The sequence below is a fragment of the Lentinula edodes genome (assembly GCF_021015755.1).
Source record: "Lentinula edodes strain Le(Bin) 0899 ss11 chromosome Unknown C8R40scaffold_12, whole genome shotgun sequence".
Taxonomy (NCBI): domain Eukaryota; kingdom Fungi; phylum Basidiomycota; class Agaricomycetes; order Agaricales; family Omphalotaceae; genus Lentinula; species Lentinula edodes.
Genome location: NW_025764318.1, coordinates 281,910 through 307,308, shown reverse-complemented (window position 1 = coordinate 307,308; position 25,399 = coordinate 281,910). Strand labels below are relative to the sequence as shown.

Genomic DNA, 25,399 nt, shown 5'->3' with positions numbered 1-25,399 from the left:
ACCTACCTGAATCATGATATTGCGGATTGGAGTTGCCCAATGCATGATTGCATTGAGCTCTCGGGGATCAGAATGACCTAACTCAATCAGGAGTTGTTTCATTTCCTTGTAAACTGTGTTGTACCAAGGACTCTGGTTTCGAGGTGGGCCGACCGTCTTCTTAGAGTCACTAGCATTGGCAGTGATAGTATTTGGAGGAATCAAAGCCAGAAGACGATTGAACTCGGCACGAAAAACCACAGGGTTAGTAGTGGGTATTATACCGAGCTCTCGACCAGGATCATCATCAGGGATTTGCACTGAGGCGGCATCTCTTGCTAACGCAGCATGGGATTCAGCGAACTCTTGGCAGCCACTGCAGTCCAACCGTGGCCAGAACTCCCTGACCTTTCCATCTGTCATGAGTCGAGTAAGGAGGAGAAGCATAAGGTAACCCCTAGGATCACCGAGAGCAATGTTTTTACACTCCATGCTAGTGATGCATCGCATGTAAGTCGGATTGAGATTTTCGACCAATGGCCATATTGCCTTGTACCCCTCAAGACTGGACAGCTTGACATCGAATTGCTTGATTGTATCCTCCAAATGCAGCCCAAACAATAAATCAGCCTTTGTTTCTTTCTCTCGACTCGAATAAGGTGAGAGAAGTCTCCATCTTCCCATATGTTCGAACTGGATGTCGGATAGATCAACCACCACAAGAGCCAATAGGTCTGCTATAACCATGGAGACAGTGTTCTCAGCGAACACAAGACTTTCTTCGTCAATGCAATCTATTGCAATGAGAAGGTTGAGCTGTGCAGACCATTGCTGTCTCAAATTGACACCACGAGGTCCACGAAGAAGCTCTAGTATTGCCGGTTGTTGCCAAAGCCGTTTAAGGAACCGGTCCTCTTCAGAGCCTGCTAGCTGAGCAGGCGTTGAAGAGTCACCTTCAGGGACATACACGTTTGAAGATGATATTCCCAATTGGAGCATTCTGAGTTGAAGTTGCTTCGGTAAGTGCAAGTCGTACAGGGAAGGAGATCGCGTTGACTGAGAGGCGTCATCGATACCGGAGGGTTCCATCGTTACAATATCAGTTGCAGAGAGAATAGCCTGAATGAGTTGCTCATCTGAGGAGGGTCCACTAGACATGGTGGGCTATAGGACGCAATCCAGATGTAGAATAAAAGTTAGAAAAACGACATGAATGGGAAACGAGACAGAACTTTATACATATGATTATGAACAATAAGAGCACAAAGCACGCAACGATCCTGGTGCCACATATGGAATACAAGTGTGGTACATATCTCGGGCTGTTCCCTTGTGGGGCCCCATTATCGACGGAGCCGTATCTAGGTATCTGACTATCTCTGAGCATTGACGACCGATATACTGATTGTACGTGTACTAGCAGTGACCACCACAGGCTGCGACGAACAGAACAACGTCACGCCCTTCTGTTCGTGCGCGCCTGGTGCGCGCCTTGTCCACACTGCACAGTCCACATGACAGCCTGAAAGAACCGTCACATGACTGCACTCCTCTTTACAAGTTCTAACCATCTCCAATCATCGTTATGTTGCTACCCGAAGAGCTGCTTGAAATGATGATCGAAGACCTTGCGTACACTCCCATTTATCCATTCAATAGTTTGTCAAGTGCCCGCTGCAAACGCGTATCCTCAGAGCTCATTACTCTTTCTGTGGTTAATCGGCAGCTGCGACGCATCAGTCTACCATTCTTGTTTGCCTATGTAACCTTGAAGCACCTTGAAGATGTCGAGGGATTCCTTCAAAAGTGTCTTGTCAATCCAATACTTGGGCGCACAATCAGGTACGTGGTATTCTGTCCGTCTACTTCGTTTGCTGACCGTATATGTCACCTATGCTATCCTGACCCTCTCAGGGTAATCAAGCTGCACGCGTACTTTCCGAACAAGGACGTGCATGATGACTTGTGCAGGCTGTTACCTCATCTTACTCGTTTAGCATCTGTAGACCTGCAAGGCTCCACTTCGAGTGTTCTACTACTCAACGCTGTAAATCAACACCCTTCGATTTCGACAATGATAGTCGATTCGATGTACGACCTACACTATCTACCGAAACCACTCAGTTCCTTGGATTTGTCGAAGGTAGTAGTCGAGCGCGGAAGCATCTCTCAACCCGGCTTGGAGACATACTATGCTCGCGGGTTAAAAGTGTATCAACTGGTTGTTCGCCAACCGGAATTACTAAAGGAAGAATTTGGGGATTCAAGGTTCCCGGGCCTTCATGAAATCAGCTTGGCCATGAATCGCCATCCTATACTTCTGGAGTGGCTTCCCCGGCTCGCGTCTACTCACCCACACTTGAAAAATGTCATTTTTGTTGACATGTCAAACTCAAAAAGGCAGTATACTTCCGACACCATCCCTTTCATTTCTCCATTTATCGAAAAGTCGTCACAGCAAGGGCTTGATGCAACTTTTAACATCACACGCCTGGTGATCAGTCGCACTCAATGTGGCTCCCTATCAGCTATGGAGTGGCGCGTTACAGAACTCGTTATGAATGTCCAGTCCTCTCTACTTCTGATTCTTCCACTTGTGGCTTCATGTTTCTCATATATACATACGTTGGGTGTTGGGGTTTATCATAAGAGACGATACAATGTCGTACGTATTTCTTGATTTTTGTTTCCAAGTTTTGACGGCAATCTTGCTTAGGATGAACTCGTGGCTGTTCTCGCCTCTCTTCGGTCACTCCGAGTGCTGAAGCCGGTTCGCCTCTTCCAAAACTTGCGATCCCCTGACGAAGGGGTACACCGGCCATGGAAGCCACTTCGCCACATTGATAAGATCCATCGGGTCCAGCGACTTGGTGCTCGAGCGGAAGCTAGGTTATATTGGTATATGTCTCTCATTTCAAAGGGCCTGCCTTCTCTAGAAGCTGTCTATGTTGAAGAAGTGGGTTATGGCAATGAGAAATCTTGTTCTCATGGAGATTGGTCTCTCCAAGGATGGCTCAGTGTCAGGGCTGTTACTCGAGATGTCATGGGAACACTAGAACTTAGCGGCACATCCGGGTGAGGACTCGCAATAAATACAATCTACAGTATCAGGCATGAACTGGTGAATGTCAACTCCAATACACATTTGTAGCAGAAGAATATCGCTGTGTTTTACTAGTCGTGCGCGGTGGTGGCGGGGTCTGGACAACGTGATGGACAAATGACCCTGTGTTTGAGACGATAACTTGAACTTGAACTACTCCGAACCGCCATCAATGTTGCTCCCTGAAGAGCTGCTTCACTACATAATATTGGCATCCGACGACAAACCGTTTTCATCCAGCTTTCCGACAGCTTTTGAGCGTCCCTCTGCGGAGCTGCTCGCTCTCTCGACAGTCAATCGGCAATTGCGGCGGATCAGCCTACCATTCTTGGTTGCTTTTGTTCATCTCAAGCGTCTTGAAGATTTAGAGAATCTTACACAGCAGTGTCTTGCGAATCCACTTCTCGCGAAACTAATAAAGTATGTAAAATTCTTATTCCTCTATCTCGGTCACTGACTGGCACAGAACGATACAATTGAATGGGATATATTTTCCCCGGAAGACGGGGCACGACGTTCTTTCCCGAGTTCTTCCTCGTTTCACCCGTTTGGTATGTTTAGACCTGCAAGGCTCTACCTCAAGTGCTTTGCTACTCAAAGCTCTATACGAGCACCCATCGGTTTCAACAATTCTAGTCGATTCACCATATGGCCTGTATAATTTGCCCAAAGGCCCCAGTTGCTTGGATTTATCTAAGACGGTCCTTGAGCGTGCAGATTCCTCCCATCCTCGCTTGGAAGTGTGGTTGTCTCGAGGGCTAACTTTGACAAAACTTGACGTTCACAAACCCGAGTCGCTTCAGGAAGAATTCGGGATTAGAACATTTCGAGGTCTTCAAGAACTCAGTCTGAATTTGAACCTTCATCCTGTCACTCTATCCTGGCTCCACCAATTCACATCTGGCCATCCGAATCTCAAGCTAATTAAATTTATTGACCAATCCACCATGAAAGATTACTTCATCCGCCACACTGTCCCTTTTGTTCAATCATTTGTCGAAAAGGCACATCAAGAACAACTTTGCAGAGCCTTCAATCTTACACATATCGTTGTAAGCCGAGCTCATCGTGGCTCCTTATCTCTTGATTGGCAAGTCTCAGAGCTCACGATGAGTGTCCGGTCCTCTTTAATCGAGATCCTCTCACTTGTCACTTTGTGTTTCCCAACCATCCATACTTTGGGGATCAGCGCTGAACATTGCAGGAAGAGATATGACATTGTGCGTCGTCTTCACTGTCCGTCCAGTGCTTTATGCTTAGTCATTCCAGGATAATCTCATAGCAGCTCTCGCTCGCTTTCCGTTACTTCGAGTGCTCAATCTATCTCACCTTTTCAAACGGTTGCGATCCCCAAATGAAGAGCTCCAGCGACCATGGAAGTTGTTCCGTAACGTCGACAAAGTTCATCGGGTGAGGAGGCTTGGCGCTCAGGCGGAAGCTTGGTTATATTGGTATGCGTCCCTCATTGCGCATGGTCTTCGGTCTATAGAAGCTCTGTATGTTGAAGAAGAGGTATATGGTGACGAGAAATCTTGCACCAATGGGGACTGGCATCTTGCAGGATGGTTGAAAGTTGACGGCGCTGCTCGAAATGTCACGGGAATCCTCAAGCTCGATGGTTTACCGGCACCTGGCAGAAGAACTTTTAAATTGTACATTTAACTCCATAGCCCACTTCAATATGCAGAGTGTTGTCGTGCTTCAACCAGACAGTGATCACAAAACCTCATACAGTTCAACTATAACACTGAAGGTGATCTTCACGCAATCCGCATCAAAAGCGCCTGAGTCCAATACATCTGATACCATTGCTTGAGATTAGGTTAAAACTGTAGGCGTGTTTTAAGTAATACGTATGACATATGCACCTTCCATGAATTTGATGAACGCAATTGTCTCGTGAACCGTCACATGACTGCGTCCAGAGCTGAACGAGCTTGAGCTTCGACGTGTTAAAAACTACCAATCATGTTAACAGTTCTACCTGAAGAGCTTCTCCATCTGGCGACCCAAAGTCTTGCATACAATCCGGCGTATCCGTCAGACAGTCCGTCTGGAGCTCATTTCAAAAATTCATCACCTGAGCTCATCGCACTCTCAGCTGTTAATCGGCAGCTGCGACGCATCAGTCTACCATTCTTATTTGCTTTCTTCAGGTTAAAACGACTTGAAGTTCTCGGAGAACTGATTCAAAAGTGTCTTTCTGATCCAACATTTGGCAGGATAATCAAGTATGTGGTACTCTACTTAGTATCTGTCTACTTCTTTTATTGACCGGCACAGAACAATCAAACTAGATAATGTGTACTTCCCCATGGAGACCGGACACGAGGAACTATGCATGTTGCTGCCTCATCTTCCTCGTCTTGCATGTATAGACCTGCAAGGTTACACTTCGAGTGTCGCACTGCTCAACGCTGTGAATAAACATCCCTCTGTTTCGGCAATGATTGTCGATTCATTGTACGGCCTTCATCATCTGCCGAAACCACTCAGTTCCTTGGATTTGTCAAAAGTCGTAGTCGAGTGCGGAAGCATATCTCATCCCGGCTTGGAGACCTCCTATGCTCGCGGGTTGAAAGTGTATCAACTCGTTATTCGCCAACCAGAATCACTCAAGGAAGAATTTGGGAACTCCACATTTCAAGGTCTCCATGAAATCAGCTTGGCCATGAATCGCCACCCTATCCTTCTGGGGTGGCTTCCCCGACTCGCATCCGCTCATCCACAATTGAAGAATGTCATATTCGTCGACATGTCAAATTCAAAAATGCAATTTACCCCTGACACCATCCCTTTCATCCTTCCTTTTATCGAAAAGTCGTCCCAGCGAGGACTCGACTCAACTTTCAATATCACACGCCTTGTGATTAGCCGTACTCAATGTGGTTGTCTATCCATTTCAGGGTGGCACGTCACGGAACTCATCATGAATGTCCAGTCCTCTCTACTTGTAATTCTTCCAATCGTTGCTTCTTGCTTTCCATGTTTGCGCACGTTGGGTTTTTGGATTTATCATAAGAGACGATACAATGTCGTACGTATTTCTTAATTTTTGTCTCCAAGTTTTGACGGCAATCCTGCTTAGGATAAACTCGTGGCTGTCCTCGCCTCCTTTCGGTCACTCCGAGTGTTGAAGCCGGCTCGCCTCTTCGAGCGGTTGCGATCTGCTGACGAACAGCTACACCGGCCATGGAAGCCACTTCGCCATATTGATAAGATCCATCGGGTCCGGCGACTTGGTGCTCGAGCGGAAGCCAGGTTATATTGGTATATGTCTCTCATTTCGAAAGGCCTGCCTTCTCTAGAAGCTGTATATGTTGAAGAAGAGGGGTATGGCGATGAGAAATCTTGTTCTCATGGAGATTGGTTTCTCCAAGGATGGCTCAGTGTCAGGGGTGCTCGAGATTTCGCTGGAACATTAGAACTTGGCGGCATATCCGGGTGAGGGCTCGCAATAAATACAATTTATAGCATCAGGCATGAACTGGTGACTGTCAACTCTAATACACATTTATAGAAGAATATAGCTGTGTTTTACTGGTCATATACGAGGGTGGCGGGGTCTGGACTCTGGAATGATAGACAAATGACCTTGTGTTTGAGACGACTACTTGGAGTTGAACGACTCCGAACCGCCAATGTTGCTCCCTGAAGAGCTGCTTCACTACATAATATTGACATCTATCGACAAACCGTTTTCATCCAGCTTTCCGGCAGCTTTTGAGAGTCCCTCTGCGGAGCTGCTCGGTCTCTCGACAGTCAATCGGCAATTGCGGCAGATCAGCCTACCATTCTTGGTTGCTTTCGTGCATCTCAAGCGTCTCGAAGACTTGGAGAATCTTTCACAGCAGTGTCTTGTAAATCCACTTATGCCGAAAATCATAGGGTATGTAATATTTCTATTACCCTATCTAGGTCACTACTGACTTAAATCGCAGTAATCAGCGCATCAGAGACATGTGGTAAGAGTAGCACCCGGATGAACTAGGAAGGAAGTGACTGAGTCGTATTGGCGAACTCTGAATAACAGGACAAGACTGTCACAAGGGCAATAACATGGGGGGCTGTGTTGGGAACGCTCCAGGTATGTGGTACTGTTCGACGGGCCCGGAAGAGTTAGTTTTCTTCTTTCTCGATCTCCTGCTTGGGAACGCTTGCAGTGTCTGCAACAGATAAAATCAAAAAGTATCACAAGAGTGTAGACAGCTAGCGCACATACGTTCCCTGGAGAAGAGTAGTAAACTTCATGAGTATCCGTATATGCAAGCTGACCTCCTTCAGGACCAACCACGCCCTTACACTTCCGGGTGACACCCAGCATTCCTTCCGCAAAGAATGTTTTTCCATCCTGGCGTATGCTGACACTATCATCGTGCACCATGTGAAGGTTCAGGTGGTTTGCTTGGGTCCGCGTCCAACCATGCTTTTCTTCAAAAACTTGTCTCATTAACGTCCAGATATGTTCTTGACCAGGCGCTCCAGTGTTGTGAGTGATTGTAGCATCTACCTCTTGAGTGTTTTCAGACTGGAGAGGAAATCGGGAAAATAAGATAAAAGTAATTTGAAGACGATGGAAACTGACAGAGATGGGACTACCTGATACACTGGCGGAGGCCAGGAAAACGACAAGAGAGATGTAGACGGTGGCGTTGAAGCGCATCGTAGGTCTGATTTTGAGAATGAAGACAAGAAAAAGTAGTACACAGTGAGGGAGGATGCTTCCAACCAGCAGAAGATCCAAAGCGCTTGGTAAAGTAACAAGGGGGAGGCGGTTGGAATTGAATATTGAATTAACCTTTCAGGAGCACCGCGCCGGGGGAGACCGCAGCGCTTAGATAAGCGCCCGATTCTCTTCTATGACTATGCGTGCAGTAAATTAACGAACAAATTCGAGTACAAACTGTGCATTATCATAGAAACATACAGCCAACAAAAGCAATAAAAATACGAAGTATGTAGTTTGTGTTTCCCGAAACATGGAAGTCGTGAATGTCGTGACATTGTTTAGGAACCTTTAATCAAGCCCAAGGATTATCATCGTCCAAATCATACCGTGGTCGTGCATATGCTGGTGGAGTAGTCGACCTCGCAATGACTACATCCTGACCGTGACTATCTTGTTCTGCGACGCCAGTGGTAGTCTCGCGGTCAATCTCCACTTCCAGATCAACATCGTCACCCTCAACACGCTCGACAGCACTTTCAACATGTTCTCCTTCATCCTCGATGGCTTCCGCAATTTCCTCTCCAGCCTCAACTCTATCTCGTCCGTGTCCCTTTACTTCGATCTCGCCTCTTTCTTCCGGATGCCCTTGCTCATCCCTCGCAACGAATCCTCGACGGTAGACCTTCCGAAGTCTTTTCTTGGGATCGTCATCCTCGGACGCCTCTACTACCAAATCGACGGCGTCTGGAGGTAGTGGCGGGGTACGTGATTCATTATTCGATGAATTGCTTCGCGATAAAGGGTTGGGTAGACTACGTAGTCGACTTGCGCCAGGGCTCCCTGCAGGCGTCCGTGAAGGTGTTGATGCACTAGGAGTACTACTACTACCAGCACTTTCCACCCGTACCCGGACATTGGGAGAATGAGACGTGGGGCGACTGCCATTCCCTGTTTGAGGAGAGCGCGATCCCGAGCCTGATGGCCTGGTCTGATTCTTATTCCTAGCCCACTGCATCTTAACAGCCCCCGTTACCTTCCGTTCTTCTCTCTCCAACTCCATATCGATAACTCTCTCTTCCCGAGCATCATCAACATACTGTCGGTTCGATGTCCCCATAGCACCATAACCTCCTGGAACATGCCTTTGTTGTTGTATATTCACAAGTCCTTTTGATCCACGAATTGGGGAAACCCACGCCCCGTGTTCGTCTCGCAAAATCCGCTCTTCTTCGTCCCAGATAGCTGCACGAGCGAATTCGGTACTGGCGTCGATACATGGGTAGTTGTAGTCACCGAAAAGATATCGTTTACAGTGTGCGAAGAGCGCCTCGTCGTCGTCATCGAGATCTCCGAAGGGTAGGTCGAATCCTTCTTCAACTCCGACGCGCGAAGAAGACCATAGATCGACCAGTTCGTCACTATCGTCAATCATATCAGGAGCCAGATGCACGACGTCTTCAGCCTGTCCTTGTAACAACGGTGCATAGACATCTTCAGCTTGATCCCTTCCAGCAACCTTCTGCACGACTCGGTCCACACCGCGCTCGATACGTCCGGGAGGTTCAGCTGCACTAAACGTCGGCAGCCAGTATTTTCGCTTCCCGCCTTTGCTGTACCTCAGACCCGCCCGTATCCTTCGTTCTCTCCCTAGACCCTGATGCATGAATCCTTCAGAGGGCTCGAATTCCCGATAATCCATCCCTTCGCCACGTAAAGTCGTCTTCGTATCTTCAACGACGTCTTTAACGCCGAAAGCGTCCCGGAATGCATAAGATATCGGCATTCGCCCGATGAATGTCTTGTCTCGGTCAATGAAGTCGGTATGAGAGAAAGCAAATATGTGAGCGATAGCGAAGAAAGGCATCTCCACACAGATCAGGGTGTCGGTGAGTCCGAGTGAGATGCTTTCCGGATCGGTGTAAGGACCTAAATGCTTGATAGCACCGGCGGCAACGATGATGGAAACGCCAATAGATTGCCAGAAAGAGAAAAAGAGAATTCCCTTGACACAGAGGAATTTGGGCATTGGACGGAATGGTTTGAGATCGTCGTTGACGCATATCCAGAACATGGCGAGACAGTAAAGACTCAGGCAAATGCTGACGTTGTAGATGATACTGACGTATAGGTACCCGGAGTTAGCGCGGAGGTCGCCTTCGTTGAACTTTCCACAGGCTTTCAAGACCATAGTTGCGATAGCTAGTATGGGTTTGACTTGCACGTATTCTGCTCGAGAGGATTAGCTGACAGATAAAAACGAACACGAATAGTGAACGCACGAAGAATTCCCCGCTTCAAAAAGAGGAATGTATACGGGTCACTAACGTCTATCTCCCGTCTAAACAAGTTCACAGGAAACGGAGGGTCCTTTGGTGGACGGCCATGCAGGAGGATCAGCAGAGAGCGTTCTCCACCGAGATACGACAATAAGAGGACGAAAAAGCAGTATATAACAAAGGCCTTTTCTGAGGTTTAAGAAACGTCTCGTATTGACAAATGAAATAGCTTACTTCGTATATGTCTCTAACAGCGTCGATAAAGAACGCAGCTTCTAGTGAGAACAAAGATATGAAAGACGATATTGCATATATAGGAACCATAACCATGATTCGAATGACCATCCTATACAGAAATATGTGAACATTTCAAAGCGAAGCGAGAGAAACTGATGAATACCTTTGCAAATATGGTTTTCGGTAGTTTTTGAGTTGTAGAAAGATACCGGTAGCAGATATTACTACAGCAAAGAAAGCAGAGAGGCCAGCTAAGACTAGCACCGCAGTAGGCAGCCTAGATCCAGCGCCATCTCCCCACATAACTGGGTGTAACGTTGAAGTTACTGATGAAGAAACAGTCAGTCTCGAAGGGCTTACTAGTGGAAGTTACGTAGATCCCGCTACTGCGCTACCGGCCCGTAAACCGGTCAAACTCTTTTGGCTCATCATATCTCTTCTCATCTTAGGATATTCAAACCCCACCAGTCTCCTTTTGCTTGTTCGGTGCGGATATTCAGTTCAAATGTTGTCGTGGATCACTGACTTTCGAAAATGGGGTTCATTATATTGAGCGCATTCAACTAATCGAGCGCTCTGGTTGAACTATGCATGAAAATTGCATTCGCTTCATTAGGATCTTTATCGATGCTCCTTGTATGATGAAAAGCCTTCTCCATGGCCATTAGGTACAGTTATAGTGCTAGGTGCATAAGTTACAGTGAGTACATAAAGAAGAGTGAAGTTTCAGCTATTATTATGGTGCAGAATTCGGTTACTGTAGCGCGGCCCCATTGCGGTATCACATCGTCAACATTCTCTGGAAATGGTGACCACTCGTCAATTCCAACATCTGCTCCCGGACTCCCTCAAACCTAGCCACGCCGCACACCTCGCTCTCAATATGTTGCACAAGACCCGAGATCAAAGAATACTGCTTTTGACATTTCGGGCATCGAAACTCCTTCGAATCATGCGCTGGCGAGCCCAGATGCGCGTTGAGTGCGTTCAGAGTGTTGTACGTTCGATCGCAGAGGTAGCATTCATACGCAGTGCCGTTATATGCGCATTCAGAGGCCGAGTACGTCGTAATAGCGCGGGATGTTGGGATGCTTTCCGAGTTTCCGGCGATACGACGGTTAATCGAGATGGTTGGAATGAGGTTGAGGTTGTGGATTGCTTGAGTCACGGTGTGTCGGTTGATGGCGTGGTGACAAGCACCAGATTCGATGTGTTGAGCGATTGCTGAGGCCATCTTGAATTGCTCAGAGCACAGAGGGCATTTGATATCGCGTGAACGGTGAACCTGGGAGGATGAATGCTAGGTTCTATGCGTAAGGCTGAGATTACCATGCTTAAATAAAGGTGTAAGAACCTGATTAAGGGCGTTTGGACTTGAAAAATCTTTCGAACAGACAAAACACCAGTTGTGTCGCGAGCTACCGGCGAGGTGCTGATAGAGGCTGGCCGAGCTCCTGAATTGGCGGTTACAGGTATGGCAGCAAGGGTCGGAGTTACTTTCTTCGTTCAAGTCGCAGTCTGAATCGCTAAAGGATGTGTCTTCATCATGGTACTGGTAAAGATGCTACCAGATATGCCTTCAGTCAAGTCGGCAGTGAGGCTATCAGCGGGGGACTTACGCAGTGCAAGTCGTCGAGGTTTCTGAATGGTAGCCGGCAGGATACGCAGTAAGGATGATCATTTCTGTTGCAGCAGTGAGTGTGAAAGGATTGCTCTGAATAGAATTTGCGTCGGCATCTGTTGCAGTGACGCATGTTGAGGTTGATGTTCAGGCGAAAAGACGTTGTAGAGAGGTGGAAGAGTCTTGAGAGTGAAAGAGTATAGCGAATACACCTGGGTCGTTGATGATATCTTAGAGGCTTGAAGCTCGAAGCGCGAAAAAGTAGTCAAGGATGTTGGGGGTTTGAGGGAAAGAAAGAAAAAACGTAGATGTTCTGCATATATGCACGTTCCCAAAAAGGAAGGTCAAGAGATGGCCAATGAAATGCCAGCGATGCAACGATAAATTCGTCACAGACTGATGTCGACGTAATCCCACGCGCAAAGAGGGAAAGGAAATTTTATTACACTGCGAGAACTGAACGAACGTTGAACGATGATTTCCTCATAGTTCCTCATTCATCCGCTGAACGGTCCTGGTCCAAACCCATGCTTGAATTTGAAAGAAACGCCGCCGTACATGCATATAGTTTGATAAAGTAGCGATACATTTCTTGACATAACTGAGCATAACTGATAAAGTCCGTGCGTTGTCGAATTAGTATATATGATACTGTAAATAAAAAGATAGATCATGATCATCGTCCGTCTAGTCCATCGTTCGTTGCATTTACGTGTTCTGACCGAGAATCCGATTTTGTGGGACGCACCACTGTAGAAGAGCTTCTCTGAGGCTCGGATCTGTGCGGGTCGAGACTAGGTTGAGAATAATGACTTTGACTAGTGGAATCCGATACCGAAACTGGAAGCGGGACGGATGTCGCACTGCGATGATCGCCTGTACTTCTTTCACTCATAGTGTGCTGTGTTACACTAGGAGGCCCAGCATTACGAGTACGCGCCAACCAATTTAACACCCGGATATTCCTGGACGGAGGAAGGCTTTGTATCGTGGAACCTTCCCGTAACGGAGGAGCCATTTCTCCACGCATTCTCTCTGCCAGAGGTACACATATATTTAATTAGCGGGGAGATACGAAGGAAAAATGGCTAAAATTAAACACACCTAAATGCATGAGGCGTTCTTCGGGTTGCGTTCTCACAACGGACCTTCTTCGCCGCAGCCGTCGTTGAATGAGGATTGCTAGAAACACGATACACCCTCCAGCCACAAATCCAGCGAACAAACCTCCGATAACTAGGCCTGCGATGGTTCCCGGTGACAGATGCGATTTGGTTGTCCCAGAAGAGCCGACATTCGTTGCAGTAGCAATTGTGGTAGTATAGACGGTGCTCGGAAATACGACTGGATTAGCAGCGACCATTTCATGAGACGGAATCAGGAAAAGGTCAAAGAGGCATACCAATCGAAGTGGAACGCGAAGCAGAACTAGAGGAGGAGGAGGACGTGGTGATTGTGTCGAACGAAGAGGAAAAAGTTGCGCTCGAACTCGATTCTGTATTCAGAGTTGACATCTGGGAGGACGATAAAGCCCAATCTAAAGAGAACACGTATTGTTAGCCCTGTGAAATACCAAAGACTACCCAACGTACCTCGTCGATATCTGACTCTAGTATCAACTCAACTCTCGGAGTGTCCGCTGCAAATGAAACAGTTATCTTCGGGGATACAAGAAAGAGTAGTTGCTAAGCAGGTCAAGAAACACGGCAGCGCATGCTGGAAGCAAGCAAGCCGAGGTGTGCATAAATTAGAAATGAATCCCGAAGGGTAAAACGGAATAATTCCGGCATAATTCCCACGCATGATTAATTGTAGATTCAGCCGATATCTCTTCCCACCCGCTCCTCCCCTCTCCAGGCTTTCCAGCTGTTTCACTCTCCTTCTTCTCTTGCCTAAAGCTTCTTCTGGCCTGAGCGCGCTACATCCTCCTTCAGGTCCTGCTACATATGCTCATCTCACTAGAATTTGTTATACTGTTACCTACAATGACACCTCGAGTCTTTAGACCGGCGCACTGTTGCTAAATGCCATCATGGCATTGAGATAATCAGACTTGCTTTCCACTAGGATCGCATCCTATGGACCTCTTGTGATCCTACGCAAATCAACTTTTCTACTGATCCTGGTTCCGAATTGAAGCTCCATAGGAGGATCTGCACATGTCTGGAAGTTAGAAAACCGGATTCAGAGAACAACGGAGGACTACAATAGCATGGTTAGGAAGTGAAACCGAGAGGAAGGATACTCGAGAAGAGCCACTGCGAGACATGGCTGCTACAGACATCACCTGCCGGGTCCGCCATAGCTAACACCCATCCGGCTTTGCTCATTACTGGCCCATTATGTGAACATTTCAACATGTATTTTAGGTCTAAAGCTCCTCATAATAATGACCGTCGGTAAAGTGTCGTCCTTACTCAGCCTTCGGTAAACGTATAAGAAACCAGATAAAACCCTATACTCACCTGTTTGACTCCGAACTCCCACCAAAGTTCTTTCTTTTGCTGGTCAAAGAAGATACCTGACGCAGAGCGCTTTCTATACAATACCTACTATATCACATCCCGATCACATCCTCATTCGTGCTTTTCTTTTCTCTCTTTGTAGCCGCTCCCTGCTCGAATCATCCACCGATGCGTCTCCTTCACGCCTTCTTTATAGCGCTGGGCGTCAGTCTGTTGTCCGTTGCATTTGCATCGCCCGTTGTAGTGAGTAAATTCTAGAATTGTAAAAAAAATATTATTATTGATTGTTTTTGCTCACTATCAAGTCTCCCACCGACACTCAAATGTATTCCGGAAATGAGTCGCCTCATCGTCAAGGGAAAGGGCCTCGCATCCCACCCAAACAATCCAAAGACATCGACGTCTGGTTCGTCCCTGGTATCACGTTTGGCCATAGGGATGCTGCTGTTCATAGGGATCCCATGACTGCTAGGCATATGCAGGGCCAGGTTGAAGGCTTTTTGTGGCATAAATTTGGGAAAGCTGTCTCTTGGCAAAATGCATATTCGACGGAATTGAAGCTGGACCATGTTCGATTCCGAATGAAGCATGATGCTGGGTACTCGACGGGATATGCTATTGGGATTGTGGATATGGGTTCAGGCCCAGGTACCGCTACTACTGATCCTTTCCATGGTGTATATGAGTCCGTGCCTACCGAGACGGGTGGAGACTTCGAAAAGTTGCTGGAGACCTTCCGGAAAGAGTATCCTGCTGCTACAGCGGCTAATGGAGTTTAGAAAGGGATTTTTTCCATGTCGAGGGAGAAAGAGTTTGAAAGAGTACATAAGATTAGTATAAATGATCCTTATGTGACGATGTGACTTAAAACGACAAGAGCAAGGAGGAAATAACATTGATCGTAAACATTGATCGTGAGCCAAGAGCAAAAGCGAGCATTTTGAAGTCAATCCGACTCAAAGTCCAACCAAGCTTGCTGAAAGTTAGACTTGATATATTGATACATGTACGATACATTAGTGAGTCAATAATGAAAACTTTAAAGTGTAGATATAGCTACATACATACTTGGAGAAAACATCTTCGAACAACGGCGATATTAATACACAATTAGTGCTTGAGAAGTACACAATGCAAACTTTGAAAAATGAAATGTTATCGAAGATCATCCAAGGAATTGACAAAATGCTTTCAGAAAAGTGTTCCACAAAGTCCATGCAAGGAAGTATGTGTTCTGGTCATAGAAGAAACGTGTAAGTGAGCAAAGAAGAAATACAAACGCAAAAAACGCTGACCTTGATTTTTTAGATTTCGGTAGGTTGCTGACATTGGCTTTGTCCGCCTCTTCCTCAGCTTTTCGCTTCTCGCCTGCACTCATGACCGGCTTCGGTATTGACTTCAGTTGAATGTCTCGGATTTCTTCCCGTAAAAGCGAATCCTCATTGACGAGGGGAAGGATATTATCATACAGAGTCTGCAAAAAGGATTCTTCAACAGTGACCGAGGTGTATGGCTTTTGAATCTCCTGAAAGGCGGCATGCAAGTAGCTGGCGAAGTAGGAGACAGTGCGAACAGCAGACTCAAGAGTCGGTGAGAGGCCGGTCGTATGGACATTTATGGTATCCCAATCTCGAATGAAGTAAAAGCGCCAAAAGGTCTCGGCTTTGCGAGAGAAAAGTTGGTTAGTTTTTTTATTACGAACAATGAGGGTTTGAGGATCCAAAAGGGGATTTAGTGCATCATCATTGAAGAAAAGGATGTAGACGAGCAGCCATAAGCAGGATTCCAGATCATGAAGGGGAGTGTATGTAAAAGGGGCTCGCTTCGGAAGGTTATAAACGAGTCCTTTTTTGGGTGGGGGGCGCGGAGGAGGCACCATGTAGTTCCATACTTGACTTACAACTTCCGAAGCCATGAAATCGAGAGTACCCTTAGGAACAAATCAACGACCAGCCTAAATTAAAATTTTCAAAAAATGTTAACTCACAGTGCGCATCTGATGTTCCTCCCTCGAATCGCACTTCCTGGCATACTCAAGATCACCAAGAAGACCTCGAGGCTCGGCTTCAGTAGGGCCTGTATAGTAGTAAACGTTGCCGCAACTGATGTCTCTGTGAACCCAGCCGCTGCGATGAATGATATGAAGCGCTGAAGGAGATTAGAATCGAGTTTAACATCTGATGGATAAGCTTACCGGTGAGCAAATCAGTGAGAGTAGTATATATATTCAACAAACTCTTTTCGGCAAATAATGTGTGTCCGTATTCAAAAAAAACAATCCGGTAATGATATTTGCGGCGAAGAACAGGCGGTTGAGGGGCCTGCCAAGTAGGTTTCGCTTGTGGATAGCGATTGTGAGAGTAGCCTTTTGTGGTTGCACTAAGGGTTGCGGATGAGGATGCTGGGTCACAGCTTTGCCGCAAAGGGTTCTTTGTTTGCTCGAGCTTCAGACTAAAGACCGAATTTGAAGACAAGCAGGGCGGTTGATTATGCATCATGTCATCGGTAGTATCGACTACTCCATTGACGAAGACCTTTCCGCAGATGTAAAGAGTTAAAAGATGATTCTGGAGCGTAACATGGTCGTCAGCGCCACATTTTTCCAAAACATCGGCGAGCATCTGTGCGCGTATTATATGCTCCGGAAGTCGATCCATGTCAAGCCAGACATCCTTGAGAACATATTGGATACCTTGTTCATCCTCAACCAACCACACGCGAGTAGCTCGACTGAGGGTGCTGTCCGCAGCATAATCCGCGAGGATACGAATTGTTTTGAAGGATTTGACCTGACCTTCATCGTTGCGGACCTGTATTTTATACACTCTCCGCTTTCGCTGGTCTCGCAAGATAAATTCGGGGCTGAGGCAACTAATAGTCGGATCCCAGCCGAAATTTACGCGGGAAGAGAATGCAAAAGCGATGTAAAGATGGACCAATCGGTGATAGTCCTATAATCAGATAATGTTGCCATGAACATAGTGCAAAACCACTGATAGGACAAACATACCTTCAGCAAATCGCACGGCTTCGTAGTAAGAACAAATCCTCGACACGCATACCAGACCCTCAATTCTCGATCCCGCATCGTGGTACCGAAGGTAAACCGACGACAAGGATCGAGAGACATAATTTGTTGCATGCTGAAGACAATCTGAGCAACATTGTACCAACACCAGCCTGAGCAAAGGGCGAGGTGAAGACTATGATGAGAAAGCGCACCTTATTGCGTTGTTCTCTAGAGCCCTCAGGTAGCTTCTTATCCTCGACGGGGCCTGCGATGTTATACCAAGTGTAAAAGCGACCTGGATCAGCCTTGATGCTCTCAACGTCTTTTATGGCAACCCAGCAATTATTAGGCATTGTGCTACATGCCCTTTCCGAGGTCGGATACTTTGTCGGCTGCAGCAAAAGCGTGAATGTTTGTTGTAGTGAAGGATTGAGTTCCTGCACAGTGTCGAAGATCGCCTTGGAAATAGGTTCAAGGATTTGAGCAAAAACTACGTCTTCATGACGAGGTCCGTGAGGGTCTAGGGAGCAGCCGCCCCACGCATCTTCAGTAGCTACGCCAGATTTCTGCAAATGCTCGACCACAGTTGCAGTGTCTATACCCGTCGGCAGTGGTGGTAAGGGATTTTCAAAGAACCAGTCTAGGTCAATCTCTGGCACTATGTTCCCCAGATCCTCTATGACGGCGTTTCTTTCATTGTCAAGATGACCTTCGTGGGATATCAGGAAGTCGGTAGCGCGTGAGTTGTAAGGAGTCGCTTTTGCTGGTGGTACAACTGTAGTTGGTTTCGCAGTCATGTGAGGGCGATCGTGCGAATTCTATTTCGCGACGCTGAAGAAAGAAATGAGGACGGTACCAGTGATGATGCGAAGTGAGGAAAAAAATCAAAAGTGATTGCACGAGGGGAAGTGACGAGGACTTGATATCATCTACTACTTTGCACTTTGGTCGTGGATCCAGATATGGCCTATGACTATTGCCAATCAACTTGAAAGAACTCCATTGTTCGACGAATTCTCCACATCAGGATGGTTATTGTTCACAATTGTTCAACAGGCTCGTCGTTGGTTTCAGGTTGAGAGCTCTCATACGCTCTACTGTCTGATCCCTATTCACCAGCACCTTTAATCCAGTCTTCCAGGCGTGCATCCTTAGGGAGATGTTGGTTATTTGCAGCCTTGAATGCACCTTCGACGGTAAAATTATCGTTGTTCTGAAATTGAAATCGTGTAACTGCGCATGTTTGTGGAATTGCTTAGGATCCGTTCGAAATCATTTACGAGATTGGACCAGGTTTTCCGTTCGAACTGGGATTAGTCTCCCACTTTCGTGAAGTAAGTGGGAGGGGTATCCATATCTCTTCACGATGGTGATTGATCTCCATTAACTGTGAAAGGGTCCTGTTGAAAGCGAATTGTTCATCCTTACATGGGAAGGTCAGAGCTATCTATCAATAAGAGAATCACGATAGACTCAGCAGAGAATATCGACAACTCACCCAAGGGAATGACCCTCTCGGTGCTTCCTTTATATGATTAGGCACACCATACGAAGACGCAGTTGGGCGATACTCGTCCCCCGTCTCGCCGACTCGGTCATCATGATATCGTGTTCGAGTGGGTGTCTTGAATCGTCAAGGCATCTGAGAAAAGGATTTTGTGCATGAGCTTGAACTATCAATCGGCATCGGGCCTCGTGTAGTGTGTCGATCAGGGAGATGGAGCATCTTGATCTTTAGCGGGGAGACATAAAACCGAGACGTTATCAAGAATGAGGGTCTCGAATTTTGAAGCGAGAGTGAGCAGCCCTGGAGTCCCAATGGGAGAGAGATTGACGAGTCCGATTGGTAATAGTGTTCTAAGATATCTATTTGTAGAGGAAGATTGTGTGGGGAAGTACTCGGTCGAGAGCGAGGAACGAGTAGCGAGTAATGCCAGAGGATCGCGGGTCATGGTATACCTTAACCTTCAACGGTGTTTGGCGGCCCGATTCCACACTCTGAATTCTCTTTTTCTTCATTCAAAGCCGCGAGCCAGTAAATCTAGAGGACTAATGCACGCTTAGCTACATATGCTCCAACTCTACGTCCGACCCTATTCCTCGGTTCTAGCACATGGCTCGTTCTTGGTCGGCGCAGCAGCAGGATGTTATAGGAGAGACCATATGGTTATATGTAGTCACTGATGGTCTTTACTTGGCTCATCTAGTTCTCTTCCAAAGTGATTTTTACGCTTTAGACATCATCAGTTATCTTACACATTTATAGATCGTTTTGGAAAGGCCTTTTTGGGAGGATGTATAGCTCTTGTCTCCATTAATACAGGGATGAGCCGGTCTCCTCTCAGAGCCTCCCAGGATCATAATCACTAATCGGGAGTATAATTGACATCAATGTTAGGATAAGAAATCATCTTGGGAGCTTTGGAGTATGCGACCTTTCCAAACACTGTCCCAGGAAGCCCTTTTCGAATTATGAAGGATCCCTGAAAAGCCTAGCAAATTCTTTGTGCATCGAGTCGAGTTTTCTGGTACAAGTCGGACATGCAAAAAGGAGCCGCTCTATCTTTGGACTCATGATTTTCTCAAGACTGACAACGACTTCCTTCTAGGTGCCCTCAAACATAGACCCTTTCGTTCATCAATTTGGCTAATATGAGGATGTGATCAAGGTCTTAATTGCCACTGCGTCAAATTAGGTGCCACAATTGCTGCTTGCTGGGATCAAAACCGGTACCTCTTGTAATTCAAGTTTATTTAATATCAAACGCTGGTGCTGGAGTCTCCACTTCTCCGCAAGGTCTTATTTACAAGATCGCTACCCTCGAATTACCTCAACAAACACATTGACGCCAACTTCTCCATTGGTGTAACAAGGGCCTAACGGGGCATGCCAAGGCTGGATACACGGTGGGGGCGTATGCTTTAGGTGGAGTGTATTCAATACCGAAATCATAAATGCTCACCGTTGAATGATATCAGATCCAAACTGATATCATGGATTGAGTAAGTTCTCCTTGATATCGCACGATTTGTTTACCCTTTTTTCCTTCACGTTTTCGCATTCCGGGGGTTTAGTCGTCGTGTTGCGAGGACTAATAGGTCAATGCGAGGATCAGGCTCACGGAGGCGTCGTCCAATGGCCAATTTCGACAGTTTTGGGGTGGCGAATTCTCGCGAAATAGTGGCCTGACTTTCGAAGCCGTTTGAAGGCTGGTTTGGTTCTGAACATTCCATTTTCTATACCAGAATAAAAATATTTTCACATGCCTCAGCCGAAGTTCCTTCCTTTCAAGAATTCTTCGAAACTACAGTATGTATGTCCTTCTAGACCAGATTATATCAATGCAGAAAAACTACTCAATGGCGGCGACTCGATTCTCGGTAAATCAAAGGCTAGTCACAGGTAAAATTCCAGGCCGTCCACCACGGTGCAGATGACGCGTCATATCCGCTATGGCTGTATCGCATACAATCTAACTCCACACACATTCTACAGTTCACTGTGAGGCACATTACTAACTGCAGTATCTCACGTAGCCAAATTACACTGTTCGCCCTACCATCCTCTGCCTAGAGGTTACTCCCTCGGAGGTATGAACCGAGGTAAGTGAGGGCAAGTGGGAAGCCGAACGGTGATGGTTAAGATAATACTCACCTAGACCGCGGTCTCTGACAAGGCTGGAAGGTTCTGGGATTGATGACTGGGTGAGTCGAGTACACTACTACACAAAAATATGAAAGCTCGATAAAAACCTTGTCAAATTCGAGTTCGGCCAATTTTCCGTAATTTTCGATGAATTTTTTAGGTTTCGGTATGTCACTTGGTCAATACTTGACTGTCCATTCAAAGCCATTCAATTATCATGTACATCGTGTTCGACGTCTTGAACAAAACATAAGTTTTGTATAATAATGCAATATTTAGAGTGTATTTCTCCAATCAGAGTTTCAGCTTTCACGCATCTCACGGAACCGCACCAAGCTGTATGCTTCACATTATAGCATTCATACAGCGAAAGGTGGAGCAAAGAAGAAGTCCCCTTGCACAGAGTAAAATTCGGGGTGGGAGTTCTGTCCTCAGCAGACCTACCTATGATTGAAATGGCCTTCCTGGATTTCTTGCGGAAATTGTGAGTCTGCGACGCAGTTAGAGTTGAAGGTAGCCCGGTTGATGACACAGATAATCCGGCCTGAGTTCGCCTTTTTAAGCGATGATATCACTTTCTCCACAATGATCTCCGCCGAAACCGGTCGGCAGAAGTCGGCAGATTAATCAGTTACAACACCAATCAGTTATGTGAAAGCTCCACCAGACAAATAATCGTTTCTCTTCCTTAGTCTACAGTCACCCCATCTGCCTGCAAGTCACACCACATTTTCTCCCCTTCTGCCTTTCTTTCATCCTCTGCCAACAGTAACTCACAAACGATTTCACCGCCGTAACTCGTTCCTGCCCCCTCATTCACTACCTTCAGTTGTGATAAATCGGAAGCCACATCGTCCAATTGCTCAACGGCTGAGCATTCGATTCGTTCAACAAGCATAGAGCAACCTTGCACGTTTGAATGCCTGGTTCTTTTTTGCCAGTTGCCAGCATGCCCTCGACCTCGACGAATGTCAACGTTGCAGGCCCGAGTGCATTGAACAAAGACAAGGAGAATGAGATGGAGAAGGAGAAAGGGCATCTAATTCTTCCCCGTGGTGAGCTGCTCTTCATAAGTAGATTTAATTCAAGCACTTAACTCTTGTGCAGGCCGCCGTCCGTCTCCTCCTCCTCGTCAGCCGTCATATTCAAAGCGACACGCCTCGTTCGATTCTCCTAGAGAAGTTCCTATGCCTTCACCGTCTCTACAAGCTCAGGGAGGACAAGCAGACTTCAGTTACTTCGATGTTCCTCTTAAGGGTCCGCGGAGCCCCAGAAAAGCTACTTTTCCTCAGCCAAGTCATTCTTCGGCGAAAGACAAGGAGCAAGATATCTTTTCGCCTGTCTTTGAAGAAATTGAGAATAGCGAGTGGACTGCAGTGGACAAACCTCCATCTCCTGCACTTTCGCTTTCTCAAAATTCCAATTCCCAGGCACAAGGCGCTCTAAATTCGGCACACAGAGGCGCACCTTCTCACTTGTACGAAACTTATACCGCATTGGGAATGCTCCCGGCCAGTTCGCAACAGATACACCCGTTTCCAAGGCCATACTCCTTACCACATTCCTCGTCGTCAGGCTCCGGTGGATCGGTGATCAGCTCAGGGACCGAGACCGATAATGAGAAAACCAGTTTACCACGATTAGGAAGGTCCCAAACAGAGGAAGGGTTGAACATCTATAATAGTGAACAGCTTGGAATAGGAAAGCCAAGCTGGGACTCCTTCAAGAGCGTTGATAGGTCCTCATCTGCGTCGTTGCCCCTCCCCTCCCAAATCCCGTTTTACACTCTCCCAAAGGTTGGTGAGCTTCACAACTCAGATGTTGGCAGGTTACGGGGGTTTGTGAGTGAGGTTGCCAGAAGCCAGGTACCAGAATCATCTGCCGAAGACATGGATGGACCACAACTTGAAAGTAGGAATAGCTCAGGAAGCAGTACGGATACATTACCTTCCACGTCTCATAGTTTGTCGCCATCGCCGCCCAAAGCAGCAGATCCTCCTTCGTTCAGGTCTCCTCCACCTTCCTCGTCTGGTGCTCAACATAACCCTAATAATCCTAACGCTCATGCCTTTCGCAATAATCTGCTCGATTGCGCACATCCTGCATCTGCCCGAACTTCTTCCGTCCTTTCGAGCGATGAGGCAAGACAACGGCTCAACACACTTCTAGAAACCACTGCGCATGCTACTGCCCTCCGTCGCCGTCCAACATCTTCTGATTCAAATTCCTCCTCATCAGTCTTTAGTCAACCCCCCGAACCGCCAATTATCCTCCCTCCACCGAGTCCTCCACCGAATATGGGATTCATGTCCAGATATGCTGTTTCGCAACGCAGTATGGAATCAAATGGTTCAGCGGACACCCAGACACCCCCGCCGCCAGTACCCAAAATTGTAGACCCTAGTGAACTGCCACCTGTACTTCCTCCCAGTCGGACAAGGAGTGTCACTGGTAATTTTCTCGCCGGACCTTCCACTTCCTCTGCTTCCACTTCCTCTGCTTCGACTTCGTCCGCATCCTCGACCTTATCGTATCCCGGCGCCGCCAACCTGGGTAACAGCTCTCTGTCTGCTCCCGGTGCCCTCGGCCAGTCCTCGATGGCCAGTCGTACCGTTTCCCCTCATTCTAGTGCAACTCCACCTTACGCACCCTTCCTCTCCCACATGCCACCTCCCGCAGACTCTTGGATAGAGGTAGAGACGACGCCCTTAGAGTATAGACTAAACATACGGCTGCCTGGATTCAAAAGAGACGGAATGTAAGTGTTGTTTTCCTTCGTTTGATTTGTTTCTAAATTTTCCTGTAGAACACTATCTACCAAACGACGTCGAATTCTACACATCGTTGCTGATTCTTGGCCGGATCCCGATCCTTCACCGCGAAGCAGCAATCCCAATCCTGGCGAATCTTCGACATCACATAGTGGCGGCCACTTTGAGCGTCGAATCAGCTTTGGTTATGACGCAGATCTCGTCGGTGTCCGGGCAGAGTTCGATGGTGAGATATTGAAGATAGTCGTACCGAGGAGACAGGGTTTGAGTGGAGCGATGGCCCCATTCCTCTAATATGACTGGTCATTGTTGCGAAATCCATGGTGTGTCAGTGCTAATTAAAAGGACAGTTGGAGGAAGGGAAGCTAGTGCCTTCGTAACCTCGTAAAGAGTTAAAACTTGTGTGCACACACGCCTGCAAGTTAAGGCCCGTCCGAGCTCCACGCTATACTTAGCCCGTAGTTCCTCATGCTGCCTTCTTCGGATTGTCTTCTTCGGACCGGTGGTCATCATATCCTCAATCTGCGTCTAGGGCCTAATCTCTTCGATCGTTGTTCAGGCTTCGATCGCTGTGTTGAACCAGGGACCTCCTTGGCTTTGGCGCTGAAAAAAGTACCCCATTCAAGCGGATTGAAGAGATACATCCTCGATCCAGCATTCGTAACACCTGATTTCTTTGTTCATTTCTCTCTTTCTCGACGTTACCTCCATATTCTTTTTTTTAATTCTTTCTCTTTTTTTGTTCCCACAACAATCCTCTTCTTTCTTGATTCCCTGTTGTCTTAATCTTTGTCTCTTCTAATTTTCTTGCTCGTCTGTCTATTTATGCTTATCTTGCTCTCTGTTCATGCATTTGTTTCTTTGAACGTTGGTCTACCGTCGTCGATTTGTTCAAAATATACCAAATACAGCACCCATATCCATCTCACCCCCACATCGCATGCCTATACTCCCAATTCCCAATATCTCTTCCTGCGACACTCCTCTACATATAGCATACAACTCCATCCACTGATTACTCGAACCTGCCGGGTCCATCCTTGACGACTTTTCCGGGTTTTACAGTCTCTGTCGTTTTTTGACCAATCCACATTTTATGATCATGATAAATAAGCCGATACTCATGTACCAATACTTTATATGATACGAAGAATGTGCATCATTGTAATACTTTCCAATAGATATTATATTCGAATAGTTTGAGCAGGACCATCGAAACGACCGTTTGTATGTTATTCAGTGGCAGTGTTACATAATTTACTTTCTTCAATGTCTCTTCGCTGATGGCTTGACCCTCAGAAAAGAGAATGCAACCCTCAAGGAATTGAACGAAAACTTCAAGAAAGATATCGACGTGTTGAAGAGGCAGAATGCCGTACTGAAAACAGACAATGACAGCTCCTGAAGTTGACGCATGGTGAGTCGCTACTAGTTGGCAAACGTTCTAACTTATAATCCTTGAGAATCTTTGCTCCCAGACTCTGCCGCATCTTCCTTGGGAAATCATTCGTTTGATATTCCTTGGCGCAACAGCGCCTGCATCCCTCATGATCCCAGATCGCAGACCTCAATCTGCATAGAACCTGAACACAAAGGGCCTGGCAACTTCATCCGATGAACAT

General features: G+C 46.8%; 9 protein-coding genes across 9 annotated transcripts; 4 read left to right on the top strand and 5 right to left on the bottom strand.

The window, feature by feature from the left end:
- Positions 1-1,564: 1,564 nt before the first annotated feature.
- Positions 1,565-4,898, top strand: C8R40DRAFT_1169175 (uncharacterized protein; the record flags this gene model as incomplete). Its single annotated transcript, XM_046231338.1, has 7 exons — positions 1,565-1,821; positions 1,894-2,644; positions 2,696-3,054; positions 3,323-3,502; positions 3,549-4,302; positions 4,352-4,700; positions 4,753-4,898. The coding sequence occupies 7 exons, from the start codon at positions 1,565-1,567 to the stop codon at positions 4,896-4,898; spliced, it is 2,796 nt and encodes a 931-aa protein (XP_046087741.1).
- A 61-nt stretch (positions 4,899-4,959) lies between these two features.
- C8R40DRAFT_107917 (uncharacterized protein) lies at positions 4,960-6,844 on the top strand. Its single transcript, XM_046227033.1, has 4 exons — positions 4,960-5,238; positions 5,305-5,313; positions 5,366-6,119; positions 6,171-6,844. Exons 1-4 carry the CDS (start codon positions 5,051-5,053, stop codon positions 6,528-6,530), a joined length of 1,311 nt encoding a protein of 436 aa, XP_046087740.1. The 5' UTR covers positions 4,960-5,050; the 3' UTR covers positions 6,531-6,844.
- Positions 6,845-7,068: 224 nt separating this feature from the next.
- Positions 7,069-7,916, bottom strand: C8R40DRAFT_107900 (uncharacterized protein). Its single transcript, XM_046227030.1, has 3 exons — positions 7,358-7,916; positions 7,305-7,309; positions 7,069-7,248 (listed from the first exon to the last, which is right to left on the bottom strand). Exons 1-3 carry the CDS (start codon positions 7,743-7,745, stop codon positions 7,126-7,128), a joined length of 516 nt encoding a protein of 171 aa, XP_046087739.1. The 5' UTR covers positions 7,746-7,916; the 3' UTR covers positions 7,069-7,125.
- Positions 7,917-8,103: 187 nt separating this feature from the next.
- Positions 8,104-10,567, bottom strand: C8R40DRAFT_1042016 (organic solute transporter Ostalpha-domain-containing protein; the record flags this gene model as incomplete). The annotated part of the gene is made up of 4 exons (XM_046224049.1): positions 8,104-9,977; positions 10,031-10,211; positions 10,262-10,373; positions 10,428-10,567. The coding sequence occupies 4 exons, from the start codon at positions 10,565-10,567 to the stop codon at positions 8,104-8,106; spliced, it is 2,307 nt and encodes a 768-aa protein (XP_046087738.1).
- A 112-nt stretch (positions 10,568-10,679) lies between these two features.
- Positions 10,680-12,250, bottom strand: C8R40DRAFT_1249188 (uncharacterized protein). The gene is made up of 3 exons (XM_046233669.1): positions 11,884-12,250; positions 11,619-11,828; positions 10,680-11,564 (listed from the first exon to the last, which is right to left on the bottom strand). Exons 1-3 carry the CDS (start codon positions 12,016-12,018, stop codon positions 11,046-11,048), a joined length of 864 nt encoding a protein of 287 aa, XP_046087737.1. The 5' UTR covers positions 12,019-12,250; the 3' UTR covers positions 10,680-11,045.
- On the bottom strand, positions 12,246-13,678 carry C8R40DRAFT_1098044 (uncharacterized protein). Its single transcript, XM_046227794.1, has 2 exons — positions 12,990-13,678; positions 12,246-12,920 (listed from the first exon to the last, which is right to left on the bottom strand). The coding sequence occupies exons 1-2, from the start codon at positions 13,246-13,248 to the stop codon at positions 12,562-12,564; spliced, it is 618 nt and encodes a 205-aa protein (XP_046087736.1). The 5' UTR covers positions 13,249-13,678; the 3' UTR covers positions 12,246-12,561.
- An 840-nt stretch (positions 13,679-14,518) lies between these two features.
- C8R40DRAFT_1169170 (uncharacterized protein) lies at positions 14,519-15,129 on the top strand (the record flags this gene model as incomplete). The annotated part of the gene is made up of 2 exons (XM_046231337.1): positions 14,519-14,593; positions 14,656-15,129. The coding sequence occupies 2 exons, from the start codon at positions 14,519-14,521 to the stop codon at positions 15,127-15,129; spliced, it is 549 nt and encodes a 182-aa protein (XP_046087735.1).
- Positions 15,130-15,356: 227 nt separating this feature from the next.
- C8R40DRAFT_107528 (uncharacterized protein) lies at positions 15,357-18,618 on the bottom strand. Its single transcript, XM_046226837.1, has 6 exons — positions 17,573-18,618; positions 17,361-17,504; positions 16,545-17,301; positions 16,338-16,498; positions 15,646-16,280; positions 15,357-15,584 (listed from the first exon to the last, which is right to left on the bottom strand). The coding sequence occupies exons 1-6, from the start codon at positions 18,155-18,157 to the stop codon at positions 15,542-15,544; spliced, it is 2,325 nt and encodes a 774-aa protein (XP_046087734.1). The 5' UTR covers positions 18,158-18,618; the 3' UTR covers positions 15,357-15,541.
- Positions 18,619-23,603: 4,985 nt separating this feature from the next.
- Positions 23,604-24,071, top strand: C8R40DRAFT_1041778 (uncharacterized protein; the record flags this gene model as incomplete). Its single annotated transcript, XM_046224015.1, has 2 exons — positions 23,604-23,764; positions 23,813-24,071. 2 exons carry the CDS (start codon positions 23,604-23,606, stop codon positions 24,069-24,071), a joined length of 420 nt encoding a protein of 139 aa, XP_046087733.1.
- Between the last annotated feature and the right edge of the window lie 1,328 nt (positions 24,072-25,399).

Bases quoted from the DNA above. Each gene is read 5' to 3' on its own strand.
- C8R40DRAFT_1249188 (XM_046233669.1), bottom strand. From the start codon at position 12,018: ATGCGTCACTGCAACAGATGCCGACGCAAATTCTATTCAGAGCAATCC. The intron at 11,829-11,883 runs GTAAGTCCCCCG...CATATCTGGTAG, and splicing joins ACCTCGACGACTTGCACTGC to CATCTTTACCAGTACCATGA. The intron at 11,565-11,618 runs GTTCTTACACCT...CATAGAACCTAG, and splicing joins GTCCAAACGCCCTTAATCAG to CATTCATCCTCCCAGGTTCA.
- C8R40DRAFT_107917 (XM_046227033.1), top strand. From the start codon at position 5,051: ATGTTAACAGTTCTACCTGAAGAGCTTCTCCATCTGGCGACCCAAAGT. The intron at 6,120-6,170 runs GTACGTATTTCT...AATCCTGCTTAG, and splicing joins ATAAGAGACGATACAATGTC to GATAAACTCGTGGCTGTCCT.
- C8R40DRAFT_107528 (XM_046226837.1), bottom strand. From the start codon at position 18,157: ATGACTGCGAAACCAACTACAGTTGTACCACCAGCAAAAGCGACTCCT. The intron at 16,499-16,544 runs GTAAGCTTATCC...AATCTCCTTCAG, and splicing joins TCTCACTGATTTGCTCACCG to CGCTTCATATCATTCATCGC. The intron at 16,281-16,337 runs GTGAGTTAACAT...TTTGTTCCTAAG, and splicing joins AGGAACATCAGATGCGCACT to GGTACTCTCGATTTCATGGC.
- C8R40DRAFT_1098044 (XM_046227794.1), bottom strand. From the start codon at position 13,248: ATGGTCGCTGCTAATCCAGTCGTATTTCCGAGCACCGTCTATACTACC. The intron at 12,921-12,989 runs GTGTGTTTAATT...TACCTCTGGCAG, and splicing joins AGAACGCCTCATGCATTTAG to AGAGAATGCGTGGAGAAATG.
- C8R40DRAFT_107900 (XM_046227030.1), bottom strand. From the start codon at position 7,745: ATGCGCTTCAACGCCACCGTCTACATCTCTCTTGTCGTTTTCCTGGCC.